The following is an 18,138-nucleotide window of genomic DNA, read 5'->3' as shown; positions in this document are numbered from 1 at the left end:
CCATTCAGCGGCACCTAGTGAATGGAATAATTCCATGGCAACAACACTTCAACAATCGGAAAACTTCACTTTTCCAATCTCGGAAACCGGCCCTGTGTCAAGAGCTTTATGCGAAATTACCAGGGTTCAGGAATAACCATTAACCAATCAAGGCTTTGTCAGTCCGAGGATGAAGATTCAAAACCAACCAGCTTGTCTCCCAACTCCATCTTTATTTCTCGTGCAAGAGCTGTAAACAAAACCTCTTTTACCTGTCTTTTCACCATGCAATAGAGATACTTCGTTCTTTCTTTCACTTTAATCTTCTCATTTTTTTGCGCCTCTTCCTTTACCTCTTCAATCTTCAATCATTGCATTTGACATTACTGGGAAGCTATTAGTGATAATTATTAAATTATATCAGCACACGAGCTAGACTTTATTGTTTCCGTCGGGGCACAAGCTACCAAGAACGACCGACATTTGCACAAAGATACAACAAATGTCTAAAAGACTAAAACTGGATTGAAGAGTCCAACTCTCAATACAATACAGGCCTTTTCATGATTAAATCATGGTGACTAATTGTACTGCAGATTTTCCATCTGACATTTTCGTGTAGGCTACTCAAAGATTTGTTCTTTTTGAGAAAATAAATAAGAAATACCAGCACTGTCCAGTTTGATGTAACTTTCGAACGTTGACACTGCGATAAAACTGTATATAACTTACTATTTAGTTGTTCTATACAACCATTACATTCAATGTTTCATCTAAACCACAAAAACACTGCTACGCTTATCATAGGCAAACTGTAAGAATGCCATGACTGATCTATAGAAAGGCTAATGAATTTAATCACGAGAAATAAATGTTTTCAAAACACTTTAATCTTATCAAATGGATAGGGGGGCAGGTAACGACAGATACAAAACGTCAAAATAGTAGCCTGTAATTCTGTCTACCAACAGTTGCCTTTTTTATTGTTTCTACGTTGCCAGATGCTGAAACAATGTAAACCAGCAACTTTTCTTAGCTGGAAAATTGGTCCTTACGTGAAAATTTTCCTAAAACAACAAATCAAAACCATTTTGGAATCAAATCTCACATCAAACATAAGCTGCTTGGTAACTCACACAGCAAGAGGAAACGGTAGCCACTTTAACATCGGGCAGTTTTCCTTGCAAATCAGCTGACTGCAGTCATGTGACTCAGCACGTGATATTGTGGGCGTTCTTGTAAAGAGATTTTTGATACTTTAACTAAGTGAACGTATCGCCGTCAGCAACGTTGCCTAGCGGGATAGGGCAAGGGATGTATTCATTTCGATCGCGTGGGTTCGATTCCCATCCCCTGCCATTACTCTTTTTTCTTCTGTAACTGAACTGAGTGCAAGCAGGATCTTTATGACTGCAATCAGATGGGTTCATAAGGATAATTGTCCTACTTTTCTTAACCGGTGCACCGCGGCGCAATAGGGGCAGCTGGTTCGCGCAGAAAACTGTCCTACGTTAAAGTGTCCACAAGTGGAAACCATCACACATTGGTCACATACGAAAATCAATTGGCTAGTGAAGTAGCGGGCCCAGAACTTCGGTAGTTAGATGTAATAAAATATCCAGATGTTTAAAAAAGTTGGATTGAATCGAGAGATATGCAAAGATAGAATAATTCTGTTACCCGGTAACTAAAATAAAATAGACACAGGGTTAGGGTGATGTAATGATACTAGGTTAGATGGAAGATTGGAAGTCCAAAGTAGGCTGAATTATATTTTGCAACACAAGTAAAGCGACACTTGCAGAATAAATATGGCACAAGCTAAAACAACAATGTAAGTTTAAAAAAAATCACCACTCAGAAAATACATTAAAATAAACTAAACGCGTTAACTGGTCCAAAACGTTGCTTTTATTGCAGTTTTTAATCCTATTCTTACTAATGCATTGCCAATTAAACGAACAAGAAAAATACCCACACTTGTCCAAAACATCTAGTTAAAACACTCGTGCTCTTGGTGAACTTCAAGCCTATGTTTTTCGTGCACTACATTGCGCACTCACAACACTCAGCCTGCGCCGATCATGGTCAGCAAAACGGATGTGACGTAAAAGGTTAGGAAAAATTTAAATTTAACAGTTTTAAAGAGAAATTGTTCGGCGTCATGACATAGCATCTCCATCACAAAATACAAATTTATATTGAAGTCAAGGATTTCATTGTAAACAGACGTAAAAGAAAGCTAGGAAATCAATAAAAATTATTGAGAATTAATAAACAAGAAGAAATTATCGCGACCTTTATATAAATCGTTATAGATTGCTATGGACAAAATGTATCGTCTTGAAAATCAATAAAATTATTCAACACATAAATAATTTTCCTATTTTTACAAAACGATGGAATATCGAATGTTGAAATGGCAACCCGGTATCTCACGTCACGTTGTGTCTATGATGACGCCATTCACGCACGTCAAAGGTTCTTCTATGTCTTTTTTACTTTGTACAAGCCTAAGCTCAAGTTCCGAGAAACCAGGTTTGTTTCCTTCGCCAACTTCAGCTGAAAACATACATTTGTGAGTACAAGCCGATGAAAAAGGTTAACCAACGAACAAGAATTGACTTTCGAGTTTCCTTGAAAAAAATTCTTAAAGTTTGTTAGCTGAGTCAGGCCAAATAACAAAAAAACACTTTTTCATTGAAACAACGTGAAGTTGCCGACCATGTCGTTCATGGAATCCGTGACACGGCAGCACTGGATGAAGCTACACTCATCTGGCTTACCATCAAATGCCCTGAAATCTGAACAATCCTGTTTCATACGAAAGAAGAAAAAGTTATTGCGATGAAAATTGAAAGAACATTCGTATGAAGACATTTCAAACCTTCCGCGGCTTTTTGAGTCCGCTTCAAAATATGTTGCATTGTTGAAATCACTTTTTCCAGCGCGAGTTTTAGATTGTCAGGATGGCGATGAGTCCAAGCGAGCAACAAAGCAGCGAAAAGGTCACCCGATCCCACAAACGCGCAGCCAATCAGAGGCATCTCCAGTCGGATCTGTTGCCGCTTGTGCCCGTTACTCTCTGAATATAAAATTTCCGCTGATTTGTATTCGTCGCTTCTGTCATAATGTAAATTTAACAGATGTGCGTTGGTCGTTTTTGACGTAGCATCACAAGTCTTTTTCACGTAAGATCTCTACACGTTGGTTATTGAGAATCGATTGCGGCACTATCGCAATAGCATCTATAACTCGCAATTGTAAAAATATTACACCATTCGACACCAACACGAAAAGCTCGTTAACATTGAACAGCTTCACGACTTTAATGTGTTAGTGTAAAACTATAAACTCATATTGCATGTAACATGAAACAAAGCTTACATACAGTCTGCAACTATTTTCCACACAGTCAGCAAGGGGAATTCCATTTTAGAGCACAACCAAAGACTGCAAGAAACAGCTTTCAATTTAAGTTTTATGTACTCATCGTATTGGAATGAGATTCGGTGCATATTTAATGATGATTTTTATGATAAAATGATATTTAAGCAGTCTGTGGTTAACTGTATAGATCAAAAATATTTGCATACTTACCGCTTAGTCGGCTTCCATAACCAATTAACGAAGCACCTTTCCCTAAAGTCGAACTACTAATAACTACAGTTGATGGACCAATGCCGTGAAGGGTATCGATGCAGGCAAGCGCTTCTGCTTCGTTTTCCATCTTCTTTCCTGAACGTTTCATATTCAACTTTAGCACAAATAATGATAAATAATGGACCAGCCCAGAACACCAGGGTACGATTTCCAATCCATGCAATCTTAACTTACATGTCCTACACATAGGCGTCAATTTTTTCTTAGAATAGAGGAATTCTGGGTGGGCGAGAGTTTTCAAACAGATTTCATTGAATGTGTATGTTCGCAAATTCGCAATGGTTAGTCTTTCTTACAAAGACTGTGCAGCAATTAAGCTTTAATAGGTTTGATGTTTGCTTTCTTGCGATCTTATGAGCGCTGCTAAACTAAACAAACTTCTTTTATGTTTTCCTTTGCGACCTAAAAAGCGCGTGACGCATGACCTGTTATCTTTAAAGTGGCACCTTCGGATTTGCCGCAAAATGTTCGGACAGGTGACTGCTCCGTTGGACTGCGGCAGATAACCGATTGTTTTCCGAGGTCCACAAACAGCAGCTACAGTAACAAGTACCATCAGGGTTAAGACGCATTCACTGGAATTCGGAAAAAAGCTTCCTTTGCAACACACGACCTTCCCAAGCCGGAAGCTGATCCGGCATCATGCTAACATCAAATGGAGAAGGTAGAGATCCATGGCTCATGCTGTCTTCTACAACTACCTGTGCATTGCCTGAGACATTGACTTCACAACTGTCCATCCTTGAAGCACTGCTTTCTTCATCAATGTCATCTCCACGTTCATTCGTGCTGGACGTGGCTTCTTCAGCGTTATCATCTCGACGCCTTTTGGAAGCTGGTTTTAGTGTTGGGGCGATATATCGAATTTTCGATACGATACGATATCTTTTCAATATCGATATTTATTTCAATTTTGTTCAATATAATATTTTAACTATTACAGCCCTAACTCGTAACTGTAAACCCCTATAAAAACGTTGTCAAGGCCAAACAGCAAAAGTTGAAATTGCCTTGGCAATTGCTGTGAACGTTTATTACGAAAAAAATTGTACCAAAACATGTAAAACGAGAAGCGAAAAATATACTAGAGTAGTCTATCACGACCGCACTGTTTGATTTATTGTGATGTAATAATACCATCATCATCATCATCATTAAGTTCCTTCCTCTTGTCGAGGGTTGGAGGCAGTGAGACGCCAAGTTTCTCTGTTGTGAGATTATTTTACTGCAGTTTTGTAAGTCCTGACCAGTCTTCATTATCATTAGTCCAAATTCTTGGTGGTTTGCCCCTATTTCGTTTACCGTTCATTTTTACTTCTAGTAGTTGTCTTTGAATAGAATTATTGCGCATCATGTGGCCAAAATATTTCAATTTTCTTGATTTAATTGTTTGTACAATTTCTATGTTGGTTTGTATTCTAGATAGTACATCTTTTCTGGATAGTACATCTTTTCTAATAATACTAAAAGTAGCGATAAAGCGAGCAACGCGATACGCACGCTGTTACGGTAATTCACGTTGAATAACTCACGGGGGGGGGGAGAAAAGTTAATTTTGGGTTGATTCAACGTTCGAGTCAGCACAAATCGATTTAATTTTCCCGGTGGGTTATATTGCGTAACAACAATGCTCAATATGAAATTTACGTTTGTTTTACATTAATTCGACATCTAGCGACGTTGAATTATCATAAAATAACGTTAATTGCTCAACCAGGTACCGGTAACAAATTAGTGGCTCCCTGCGAGTAGATTGCGTCGATTTACGTATCCACTAACATCCACTTATCCACTAACTAATTTCGGCACAATTGGGATACTGCGAGCAACACAAAGTCTGTTTGATAAAGAACTAGTCAGAATCGGAATCATCAGATGCTGTATGGGAGGATGAGGTTGTCGCGTCATCACTGAAATCGGACACATCAAGAGGCTCATCGCTTGGCTGTAAATCTACACTGTCTTCGCCGTTCGCAATGAAGCGTCCACGTTTTGCTGCTTTCGTGCTTTGATACCCATCCACACGCCTCTTTCGCAGAGCTCCATCAGGGTGTTGACTAAGGATCAAATCTATGGCTGTGGCATAACGACTGGGAGGAATGTCTAACGCTAACCTTACAAGCGCTCGTGTGGCCTCGGCATTTTTATAGTCGACGCTAATGCGCCATTCATGCGTCGGCAATTGCCGACACTAATTTCGAAGACCGAGAAACTCTTTTCTTAATTAGAACAAAAATATCGAAAAGTATCGAAATATCGAATATTTTTTTAAATATCGTATCGTTCTGTTTTTTTTAATATCGCCGAACACTAGCTGGTTTTAAGAATCCGCGAATAGATGTTTGATTTTGCTTCATGTTTAACTTTTCAATAATGAAATGACAACATCGCGCGGTGCCCCAATTTATACTCAGCAACAAGTTTGTGAGGAAAGATTTGTAAAAAGCGATTGTTTCAGTACGTCTTTAGTTTGTATCGGTTATTTTATTGTCATGTTCATTATAATGTCATATTCATATTCCCTTACGCTGACCCGGCACTGAAGTTTGATTGCGACGTAACGAAAGTGAGACCATTCGGAGAAAAGATCAAACGTGGCTTTCTCTCACCAGGAATTGCCAGCGTGTGGCAGTTGCTGTAGCAACAACAATGCAGTGAGTACCGCCTTTTTTTCAACGCAGGGTTGTTGCGGAATTGCTTTGTTCTGTCGGATACCTAGCGTGAGACACAGCGTAAAACAAGAAGTTGCGCGGCAGTTGGTTGGATAATTCAGCGATTAACAAAAACGGAAATAATTATAACGAACACTTCATAAGTGTCATGAAAACAGGGTGGGCGAAACATATTTTGCCCACCCTCGTTTCACGGCCGGGTGGGCGCCGCCCACCCGGCCCACCCTATTTCGACGCCTATGGTCCTACATGATTTTAAACTAAATCAACTGTGAAAAATCTAATGTCTCAACATAAACAACCATGCGCTAAAAACAAAGCAAAAAGATCACATAAGCCTATGCATTTACCTGTTAATAATTCTGCCTCAAATTGATTAGGAGTTAAAATATTAGCTATTGGAATGACTTCATCTCTATAGACAGGCAGTAGATCTTCTGGCACGTACATCTTTCCCTTTCCTTCCCAAGTGTCTCCCATGACTGGATCACACACTGCAAAATAATTTATAAACCACATGATAACTGCTTGTTGAAAAAACGAAAACAACCAGCCTTACAATAAAAAAAACGAGAGTGTATCTTCGGGCTAAACTGTCATCAGAGGACCGTTGCACTGCACTGTAATGAAAGAACAAACTTTACATCTGATTAGCAAAATACATTCTCACATGAACAGTGAACACATGAAATGGTTAGAAATGAACATGTAGTAATGTTTTACTATGTTTTTTCAGCTAGTTTTAACATTTCATAAACCACTTTTAGTGAATAGCTTAAAAGTTCAGAAATCTCGGCTCCAAGAAAGGATTTGTTGGAGCACTGGCATATGGTAGTAGCTGAGCAAATATTTTTTTGGTACTGGTACCAACATAGCTATATACTTGCCATATATAAGTTTGGGATTTATTTCTTTAAGTTCTTTGATAATTTCGACCATTTTCCGGAGCATATCTTTATCCCGACAATAACCTGAAAAAAAACACAACAAAATTACATACATATTAAGTGCAAAATTTCTGTGCTTCCTAAGACTTCATATTCGACCGCAATCATCAGGCACAAAATTGAAAAATGAAAAGAAGCAGGAAAAATACAATTGCTACTAAGTGATGTCAAAAATATATATATGTCAAAAAATATAATGAAGTCTTCATTGTGAACAAGAATATCACTACTGCAATTACACAAAATGTTATCAACAAGTTTGCTAATCAATGACATTATTAAATTTTTTTTTTGCACCAACGCAATAAGCAATGTAGAGTTTAACAATCAAACATGTGAACCAACCTGTAAGAACATAGTCATAATGTGTGACACCATTCAGCTTTAGAGTATCATAAATTTCCTTTATTTCTGGACAACCTATCACCTGTCCTTTCCAGTGAGGATACCCAGTATGGTTTGAGAATTGCACAGAATTTATAAAATCAACTTCAAAACCTAAAAGCTAAACAAATAAAATTAAAAGCAACTCAACAACATGTAAGCTGTCAAACTCTAGCAATAAAATGCAAATTCAATATGATCCAATCAAGACAGTTTAATTTTAAATGTGTTGGTAGAAACAACAACAAAATTTGACATCCAAGACAGCCATTAATTTTGGATTTTATTAAATTGTTTTATTGGTTTTTGCATGGGTATTTGTTTTAAAGCATCCATTGATTTTGTCATTGCACACTCAATTTCTTGAATGTCGAATCTGCAGTGAAGAAACTTATTAGTTAGGCCTATCTTTTACTTCAATTGATGAAAGTTATAGACTCTTTTGTTTTTTATTCTATTTAAATTTACATGTCACGTTTCTTCATTAGTAATTATAATGTATATAGTAGTCGATTATATGTATAATTTCTTTGATTGTTTCCACGGTGGCGCAACATGCAATTGTTAAGCCGCAGTGCCTAAACTTGAAGCCTTTGAAGAAGTTTATTAGCATTTTTCTCTTGACATGATCATACTGAGGATGCCGTGATAGCAAAATCGATTTATGATTAAAAAATGGATGCAACCTAATTTGTACCATGAACAATTCGTACCGTCAGTTCGTACCTTGAAAAGATCAAGAGAAAAAATTAAAAAAAGCTGAAGTTGCTGATTGCAGTTTCCGCAAACATTTTAAAGTTTTTCGCAAACAAACAAAAACTCTTAGAATCATTACCAGAAATTTTAAAATGTTTGCGGAAACTCCGATCAACCCTAACGCTTTTAAAATGTTTGCGGAAACTCCGATCAACCTTAACCCTAACCCTTTTAAAATGTTTGCGGAAACTGCAATTAGCGACTTCGACAAACTCTTAGGATCATTACCGGAAATTTTAAAATGTTTGCGAAAACAGCTGAAAAACAAAAACTGCGATCAGCGACTTTGGCTTTGTTCTATTTTTTTCTCTCGATCTTTTCAGTTTGTTTGCGGAAACACCCTAACCCTTTTTTAAATGTTTGTGAAAACTCCGATTAACCTTAACCCTTTTAAAATGTTTTCAGAAACTGCAATCAGCAACTTCGGCAAACTCTTAGGATCATTACCAGAAATTTTAAAATGCTTGCGGAAACTACGGAAACTGCCATCAGCGATGTTCTATTTTTTTTCTCTCGAACTTTTCAGTTTGTTTGTTTGCGGATACCGATACCTAACCGGATCTCCGATACCACAACTACCGATACCCTAACCTTGCGGAAACTGCAATCAGCGACTTCAGCGTTTTTTTAATTTTTTTCTCGATCTTTTCGATGTACAAACTGACGGTACGAATCGTTCATGGCTGGGTTTATTTTTTCGCTGAGACTTTTCAGTCATTTGTCCGAAATGGCTTGTAAAAATTCGGTCATTCTTTATTTATTTCGGTCATTTTTAGTCATTTTTGGTCATATATAGTCAATTGACTATATATGTCAATTGTCAATTGACTATATATTTTTTCAGACATTTTGATATATATAGTCAATTGTCAATTGACTATATATTTTATATATTTTACATATATAGTCAATTGACTATATATTTTTTCAGACATTTTGACCGAATTAACTATAATTTTTTCTGTCATTTTGCTAAAAAATTGGTCAATGACCGAAAAAAAAAACCCAGGTTTATGGTACGAATTAGGTTGCACCCTTAAAAAATGAGGCAGGTAAACTGTTTGTTGCATTGAGTAACAAGCATGGTAACAAGGCTTATAGCCTAGCAATGATACGAGACAGTCAACCGGTTTAAGTGGACAGTTTGCTGGGTTGGTTCACAAAAACAGAAAAGTTTTATCAGTCAATAGTAAAAAAAATTAGATTTGCTTAATGGCAAATAGTAAAATATTGCTTACAGTATTTTGCAGTCACAATACTGGTGCCACTAACCTGTTTTTCAGAAAGTCAAAAAGGAAACGTATAACGGGTCCACGTCTTTTAGGCGCAGACAGTTAGGCACTGTTCAAATAGGCGCACGCTTTGTGGCGTCTGGATATTTAGGTACGGAGCACTGTGGCGCCCGTTCATTTAGGTGCTATTCCTATTGAAGTGTGCAGATTGTATCAGCTTGGCAGGTAGGGCAATGTTTTTCTCACAAAATGTTATATTGAACTGAAACATATGTTGATTTGTTAATGCGTGTGTGGAGATGAGGTGCGAGACAACGTTCTACTACTCTTGATACTAGCACATCTTTGTAGGACATTTGCTATGCATACTGAACACAGGTTGCAGCCAGATGGAACTTTACTTAATCTGTTATCTTTCGCAATTACTTCTAGTCGGGATGGATTGGTCGTGTGGCAAGTACGTATGAGACAACGCTCTACTACATGAATACATTTCTATAGGGCATAGTAGAACCCTGGCTACAAGTTGCAAGCATAATGGTGCGACTTTGCTCGTTATTGAACCTAGTCGGGGTTTTGACAGAAAACTAAGTTACTCTTCACTCAAGATTAATTCCCGCTTCCTTGAATATAGGCTATGGTATATTTTTTACTGATGGTTTGTGTAGTCATTATTTGACTCACTAAAAGTAAACTTAATCATGTTCGGAAACTTGAATAATTTATTGATAAAGCTTTCGCCGACGCAAACCTGGACTAGCAACAAATAAATGCCGAACACGCGCATTAAAACACAATATATTTTTCTGTTCAATATAACATTTTGTGTGAAAAGCATTGCCGGTTTAAGCAGCTTCACTCACAGAAGCCATGACATATTTTTTTGTTCAATATAATATAACAATTTGTGTGAAAAGCATTGCCCTACCTGCCAAGCTGATACAATCTGCAGACCTTACTAGGAATAGCACCTAAATAAATGGGCGCCACACGGCCACAGTGCTCCGTACCTAAATATCCAAACGCCACAGTGTGCGCGCCTATTTGACTGGCGCCTAACTGTCCGCGCCTAAAAGACTTGCTCCCTGTATAACTTACCTGCAACGGAAACACAGCAGAACGGTTTCCAACATATCCTCTAACAACATGACTTTGTATTGAAAGAACCCGACATAAAGACATATTGTTCCTATACAATTTTATCACGACTTAAGCTATCCTATTGGATATTTTGAGATACAAAATAACTTTGTACAGTTTTGTATTAATTCAGCAGGCCTTAGCATTATAATAACAATACAAATGGACGAAATCGGGGGACAAAGTGTTCAGGGGACGAAATAGAATGCATCCTGTGATACGTTAAGCAACTTGTCTAGTTAATGCAATTAGATGGAAATATACCGTATGTAAGAAAGTAGTAGGCTAGAAGTAGAACAGCACTAATTTTGGTTTTCTTCAAAGTGTTAATTTTGGTGGATACAACAAACGTCTTTTTTAGCTTTTTTGTTATCTGGGACATGTTTGATTTGACATTACTAACCTATTTGTGATATTTTATATGTACGGTAGGGATAATGGGGTAATTCCGGACATGAGGTAATTCCGGACAGCCTGGGGTAATTCCTGTTCTAATCGTATTATCAGTTTATTTTATTTCAAAACAGAAGTATAAAGAATAAATACACACGTAAATACAAAATAACAAAGTATGTAAACAACACAACGCAAACAAAATACATTAATGCGTTCATAAAGTGACTTCCCCAGTCCGAGGATAAAAAAACATTCATTTAGCTATAATTTAGCTTTCGAGCGCCAAATGTGGTGAAATACTGAAAAAATAAGGTTTCTGTGCTGTCCGGAATTACCTGTAACGGTTAGGCTACGGGAAATTCCGTTTTTTGCATTAAAAGTGTGCATGTCCGGAATTACCCCCACAGACGGGGTAATTCCGGACAGTTAGGCACTGGAAATGTAGGCCTCATCTTGTGGCCATCTTAAAATAATTTTAGAAAATTGCTGTAGCATACTATTAACATATGCGTGAATGTCTTAAATTTGCATTGGGGTCGATTTAAAAGCAACACGTGAGCAATGGTAATCCGAAAACGGAAATTCTGTCCGGAATTACCCCGTTATGCCCCTATGCATTTAAAAATGGCAAAAGCTTCAGCTACCACATGTAGTGACAATATCCTCTGAAGATATGATCACCTAGAAAAGTGCAAGCCAGACACATGTCGTAGCCTCCAGATATTGTAATTAGCCTCCAGAGACGTTAAATTTTGCATAGTGGCTATGATGTGTGAATGATAGCTTCTGTCTGGTGTCCAGATTAGTAGGCTCTTGGGAGAATAGAGACTTGCTGCTTGGGATCACTTTCTTCTCATGATTTTAATCATTGTTGTGGTGGTAAGGTGCCTTCACAACTTGGTTTTTATTCAGTTTAAGCTTCCTTAGGTGGAGGTGCCCCAACAAAGTAGGCTACCATGCATTGCCAGGCTAAGCACCACTTTAACAAGCTACGGTAATATTGCTGAGTAACAATTGATGTGGGAGGATTAGTTCAGAAAGATTTACAAAATTGAGAACATTTTAGCAAGCTACGCCATATTCAATTACTTTAGCATGTCCATAAAGGCAACAAAATTCCCTAAATTGCTCATCACCCTAAATAGAGACAAAATTTCCAATTGTGTGACAAATTCCATGAAAATTGAAAATTAGATCACTGCCCTCACTCATTGGATTTTCTTGTCAATCCTTTTTAGAGTTGCCAGATTTTTCCAACGCATTGTCTTCAATGTCTTGTTATAGTCTTGTTAGTGCTTAGCTTAGATGTTGGTTTAATTTTTATTCTCGTTTTGACAAAACCTCTCATAAATTATTTCCAACAGTTTTGTATACATGTAGACTGTAGAGGTTTGAACCACTGAAATAAGCCAGGTAACTGGTTACTTAGATTGGCAGAATGAAGTCTGCAATTAATCAGCGCTGGTTCGACTGTCGGGGTGTGCGCTTGATCGACGCATTCCTAAGGATTGCTCTCCATTTAGCAGCACCTAACGAACGAAATAATTCCCTGGTAACAACACTTCAACAATCGGAAAAACTTCACTATGCCAATCTTGGTAACTGGCCCTGCGTCAAAAGCTTCTACAAAAGTGCCAAACTACCAGGAATAACCTTTCAAGGCTTTATCTAGTCCCAGGATAAAGATCCAAAAGCAACCAACTCAGACTCTTCTTTTTATAACTCATGTTTCACCTTTCTGTTCTTCTTTTTGCTTATGAGCAATTGCTGTCTCGATTTGTTGTCATTTGCTTCATTGCAAGAATCAATTACCAGGGCTCACCACTAGGAGATTGACAACTTGAGCCCCACCTTTCTGTTGACTTCTTATAACTTATGTTGACCAGATGTATTATTTTACGATGATTTGCTAAATTTAAGTTTTAATTTATTAAAACATCTTCCTTTTTTTTAAATGCAGTTTTTGCAACTTCTATTCACGATTAGAATTTTATGCTAACGAATGTATTTCTACACGAGTCAGTTCAATTATAAACAGCTAAAAATCGACTTCGATTAGCTGGTAGCTAGATCATTTTCAGTTAAACTAAAAGAAAACAGCACAAATAATCAAATGATAAAGGTGCAAAAGAATGAAAAAAAAATTATGCTAACATCTCAATAAAAATTATTTAAAAAAAATAAGAATCAAAATTAGAGACATCGTGTGGTCGTTGTCAAGGACTTGCAGCGTCTAAAATAGTTTTCGCGGGTTTTTGGTTTCTGATTTTGTCCTGATGGATCAAGATAATGTTAATACGGTATGTCGTTTAAGACTTTTGCATCTATTTGAGATAATTTAATTGATACGGTGTCATAACTAACCTGTAATCTTCAAACATGTCTGTCAGACTACATCTTTTAAATGATTTTGAAACCATTTGTTTTTCAAATTAAGTAATAAATAGTATAGGCTACTTATTCAAATAGAACTGTATTCGAATAAGTAGTTTCTGATAATCCCAAATAAAGGTGAAATAATCTGTAAAGGGTATTAGAGACTAGTAACTGCATTTAATCTATTTTTATGTTATGTGAGTAAATTTGCCAAATACGATTTGCTTGCTATCGTCTTGCCAAAGGTGGTCAGTAGCGCCCATTTTTTCCAATGCAGCGATGGCAGACAGACGTTATATTTCTTTCAGTCGCACTCTCGCTACTTTTCATTTTGATGTGTTACAATAAGTAACAATAATCAAGAATAAGTAACAACAAGTTTACAATAAAGATGCGTTAGCATAAGTTTAACCTAGAACGCATTTATTACTATAAAGATGTAGAAATTGCAGTAAAATGAATAGTACCGTATCATTTGTTTTCAAGGTCATTTTAACTTCACAAAGTGCATTCTATATCAGTTTAAGACATAAGTAGCAGGAGAAGTAGCCATAGCTCACGCTACTTTATCCTAAGTAGCGGTGACAGATAATGTGCTACTTTCATCTATTAGTAACGTGTGCTACTTTGGCTCGATTACCACAAGCGGGTGGCATGTTACTTTTAAAGTAGCAGATGCCCACATCTGCGTTTATCATTGTGTTTCTTGCAAATGTTTTTTTTACTTGTTGCATAGGCTAGGCTACTGTTATGTACTGCTATAGGCTATTTGTTTTTTTTCCTTTGATCAAGTGGTGAGCACGACATGTCAAAGGAATAGTGGTTCAACATCACTTGAGGGCATGGGTGGGCTGTGTTTTGACCAAACATGTAAGACATGCCGAAGTTGAGAGCAGTTGATTCAATAGTTTTATGGTTAACCTATTTGCTTTTTCCAAATCTGTATTGTCTTTCTTTTAAATCTGTGTTTCAAATCTGTTATAATCAACTAGAATTCTATTTGAATAAGGACGTTCTGATGATCCCCCTTTTAGGCCTAGGGTGAAACAGGCTGTAAAGGTTTTTAGTGAATAGCAACGAAAATTTTCACTAAGGATGAAAGGAAAAGTATATCGGAGCTGTGTGCGGCCTGCAATGCTATATGGTAGCGAGACATGGGTATTGAGAGAGAGTGAACTGGCAATCCTGAGAAGAACGGAAAGGTCAATAGTGAGAGCAATGTGTGGGGTGAAAACGAGAAGGGAAAAAAGGACTGAAGAATTGTTGGATATGCTAGAGATGAGAGAGACCATAGACCAAATGGCAAGGGCAAATGGAGTAAGATGGTATGGACATGTGATAAGGAGGGAGGAAGGAAGTTTTCTTAGAAAGGCACTAGATCTAAAGGTGGATGGGAAGAGGAAACGCGGTCGTCCAAGAAGAACGTGGAAACAACAAGTGAAGGATGAATTTAAAAAAGTCGGACTGAAGGAGGAAGATGCAAGGAATAGGGTGAAATGGAGAAAAGGGATAAAAACAATTGCTGCGCGGAAACAATCGGCCGCCCCCACTAGTGGGGAACAAACCGACGATGGATTATGATGATGATTTGATGTATTTGAATTTTTTAATATTTTATTTGAATGAAGACCTTCTGATGATCCCCCTTTTAGGATGAAACAGGCTGTTAAGGTTTTGGAAAGTAATAACTACATTTGATAAAGTTAAGCATTTAAATATTATTGGTGATTTTACTGCAAATTTTGTTCTTGACACACTCTTTTATGCAGCTATGCACACTCAATGACTTGCATATCTATTTATGATAGGCTGTAAAATCCTAGAGTAAAGTGGATGTAATAACTGCACATTCACTGAATTAATCCGATAGAAACTTTTTGCTTATGACGTGGCCAAGTTTTTCATTGCGCCATTTAGTTTCATTTAGGATTTCAATGTGTCAAAGTCAAAAATTGAAAAGTAAATTCTCAGGTACAAGGGTTTCCATTATCATATCATTCCTTTGAAATGCCTGGTGAATAGCTTCATTCGATTTTTAGTCACTTCATGTTGAGAATTAATGAAAAAGGATCATAATTGCCAAAACTGACATAAGCAACTTGTGCAGAGTTGCTTTTGTGGCCCATAAATTGCCCACAATAACTGATGTGTAAAAACAAGTAGAGCTTTTTATAAGCCCTTTTGTAATATTGTTTCATTTTAATCACTATGAGTTGCAAAGTCTTTTGGATATCAATCTTATATTTTTACAGTTACATGCTTTATGTGTGCTATGCAATAGATATATATAATTTGATATTAAGTAATTAATATGACACCACAATTAAAATCATGACTTTGTGACCGAAAATCTACTTTTCTGTAAATGATCTCAAAATGAATCAAGATAACACAGAAACTGGTGAAGAATTTGTTGATGAGAGTCAAACAGCATCTCTCAATAATCTAGATGCTTATTTGAATGATGAAGCAACTGCAGACGTTTCTCCTGATCTGGCTTTTAGCATTTTAGAAGAAGTATGTAAATGTGCTTTATGGTATAGCCCAGTGGTTCCCAACCTTTTTGTTGTCACAAACCCCTTTAGACAAATTATTAATTCTGCGGACCCTTACCTAAGTTTTGCCTGAAACTCAATCAACATACTATTGACTATTGTAATAATTATGCTACTCAACTACTGTATATACTGTGTCATATTGCATTGCTGCTATGACTTCTGCAGAAAATATCAGGTTAAACGGTTGCTCAAAGAAAATGAATGAATTAATCAAGAAATGTCAGCAGTATTTGAATATTAAGGTGAACCAAAGTCTCCAACTGTAAGCAGTGGTGTCGTTCCCGCCACTATAAGGTAAACTTTGGTTGCACCGCATGCTTTATATTACGTAATAGACGAGCCAATCCTGATTTGACTGTAATCGACATGCGTTGTGGTAGATGTAGTTTAAGGTCAATGTACACACTGTAGGCAGCAGCATAGATTTATTTTAATGCATACCGGTACAGTTTATTCTCGCGGGCTTGAGCTTGACACATTTGCACTTAAAGAGAGAAATGAAAGTAAAAAGATCGCTTTTCGTTTTTTTCAAAATTCATCAAGGTAATCACGGACCCCCAAATGCTTGCTCACGGACCCCCAAGGGTTCCGCGGACCCCAGGTTGGGAACCACTGGTATAGCCTAAGTAATAACTTTTAGATTACAGGCCTCGAAATTCGTTTTTGTTGACGGCGGACAAACGTGTCCGGTCTGAGCAGGTATCTCGGCGGACAAATTAAGTCTCTCGGCGGACACGAGTTTTAACGTCGATCGTCATGCTTAAAGGGATACTAAAGGAAAAACCTAACTTTGCGATTTTCCACGTTCTTTGTGTTTAACATGCTACCATAAAACGATTTTCAATAAAATTTTGCCCCATTGCGGTCTGACCACCATTGCGCGCGTGCTTTTGTCAGAGCTTTCAAAACGAAATTGGCCTGAGCAGCGAAGCGTGCGACTGTACAGTTACGTCACTAAAGACTATAGCAATCAGCTAATCTCGCAATAATTGTTACTGCGGGCGATTTGACTGTAGGCTATGTATGTATGTACATCAAAACAACACATTTCAACATCAAAACATCAGATAGTTTGCTCAAAACATCAGATGTGGTAACGTGGCTTTTGTTATTGCTGTCTTTAGTGACGTATTCTCGAGCAGTGTTTGCACTTCTTGGTCATTTTGAAAAAAATGAAAATAAATGAAACATTGGACTTTGGGCCTTGCCAGCGCCATTAAAAACAAATTTTTTTCGGTAATTTTTTTTTAAATGTATTCTTGAATGTTCAGTTTACTCATTTTAATGCTTAATTTCCGTTTGAAATTTTCATTTAGTATGCCTTTAATCACTTTATCTTGATAAATCTTCGCCATTTGAGAACTATAGCTACAGCAGTCCTCGAAATTAGCGGCGGCACGCCGTGGTAAATGCTGCCCCAAACGTCATAATGGCCATTTTGCTATGGCACTAAAAATACCGTCGCACAATGAGCACTTAATTAAGACAAACATAGTTCAAAATTTCTTCCTGTGTTATGTACACGTAGCAGGAGTTTTAATCAGCAGAAACATCGCACCAAGACCTCACCTCGGACTATTGTACTTGCTGTGAACATTCACGCAGTCTTCGAAATTAGCATATTTTTACTTTGTCAAAAACGTTGCCGAGGCCAAACGACAAAAGTTGAAATTGCCTCGGCAATTGATGTAAACGTTTATTATGAAAAAATTGTACCGTACCAACACATGCAAAACGAGAAGCGGAAAATATATAATAGAGTAGTCTATCACGACCGCACTGTTTGATTCGTTGTGATGTAGTAATACCAAAAGTAGCGATAAAGCCAACAACGCGATACGCACGCTGTCACGGTAATTGACGTTAAATAACTCATGGGGGAAAAGTAAGTTAATTTTGGGTTGATTCAACGTTCGAGTGATCACAAATCGATTTAATTTTCCCGGCAGGTTATAATGCGTAACAACAATGTCCAATAAGAAATTTACGTTTGTTTTACATTAATTCGACATGTAGCATTGTAGCGACGTTGAAT

At 37.3% G+C, this 18,138-nt stretch overlaps 2 protein-coding genes across 3 annotated transcripts in view; one reads left to right on the top strand and one right to left on the bottom strand.

Annotated features, from left to right (window-relative positions):
- Positions 1–516: 516 nt before the first annotated feature.
- Positions 517–10,852, bottom strand: LOC145787364 (pyridoxal kinase-like). Its single transcript, XM_082599094.1, has 7 exons — positions 10,732–10,852; positions 7,607–7,766; positions 7,202–7,285; positions 6,665–6,808; positions 3,580–3,717; positions 2,867–3,064; positions 517–2,541 (listed from the first exon to the last, which is right to left on the bottom strand). The coding sequence occupies exons 1-7, from the start codon at positions 10,813–10,815 to the stop codon at positions 2,420–2,422; spliced, it is 930 nt and encodes a 309-aa protein (XP_082455220.1). The 5' UTR covers positions 10,816–10,852; the 3' UTR covers positions 517–2,419.
- Positions 10,853–15,801: 4,949 nt separating this feature from the next.
- LOC145787697 (coiled-coil domain-containing protein 146-like) overlaps positions 15,802–18,138 on the top strand; it is a 32,003-nt gene continuing 29,666 nt past the window's right edge. For both annotated transcript variants that reach the window (XM_082599498.1, XM_082599497.1), the window contains exon 1: positions 15,802–16,062. In XM_082599498.1, coding sequence (XP_082455624.1) covers positions 15,922–16,062 — 141 coding nt within the window. In that variant the 5' untranslated portion in view covers positions 15,802–15,921. The remainder of the gene's footprint in view (positions 16,063–18,138) is intronic.

This window comes from Aplidium turbinatum, chromosome 18 (assembly GCF_918807975.1).
Source record: "Aplidium turbinatum chromosome 18, kaAplTurb1.1, whole genome shotgun sequence".
Taxonomy (NCBI): Eukaryota; Metazoa; Chordata; class Ascidiacea; order Aplousobranchia; family Polyclinidae; genus Aplidium; species Aplidium turbinatum.
The sequence above is the reverse complement of the archived record's forward strand: the minus strand, read 5'-3'. Positions and strand labels throughout refer to the sequence as shown.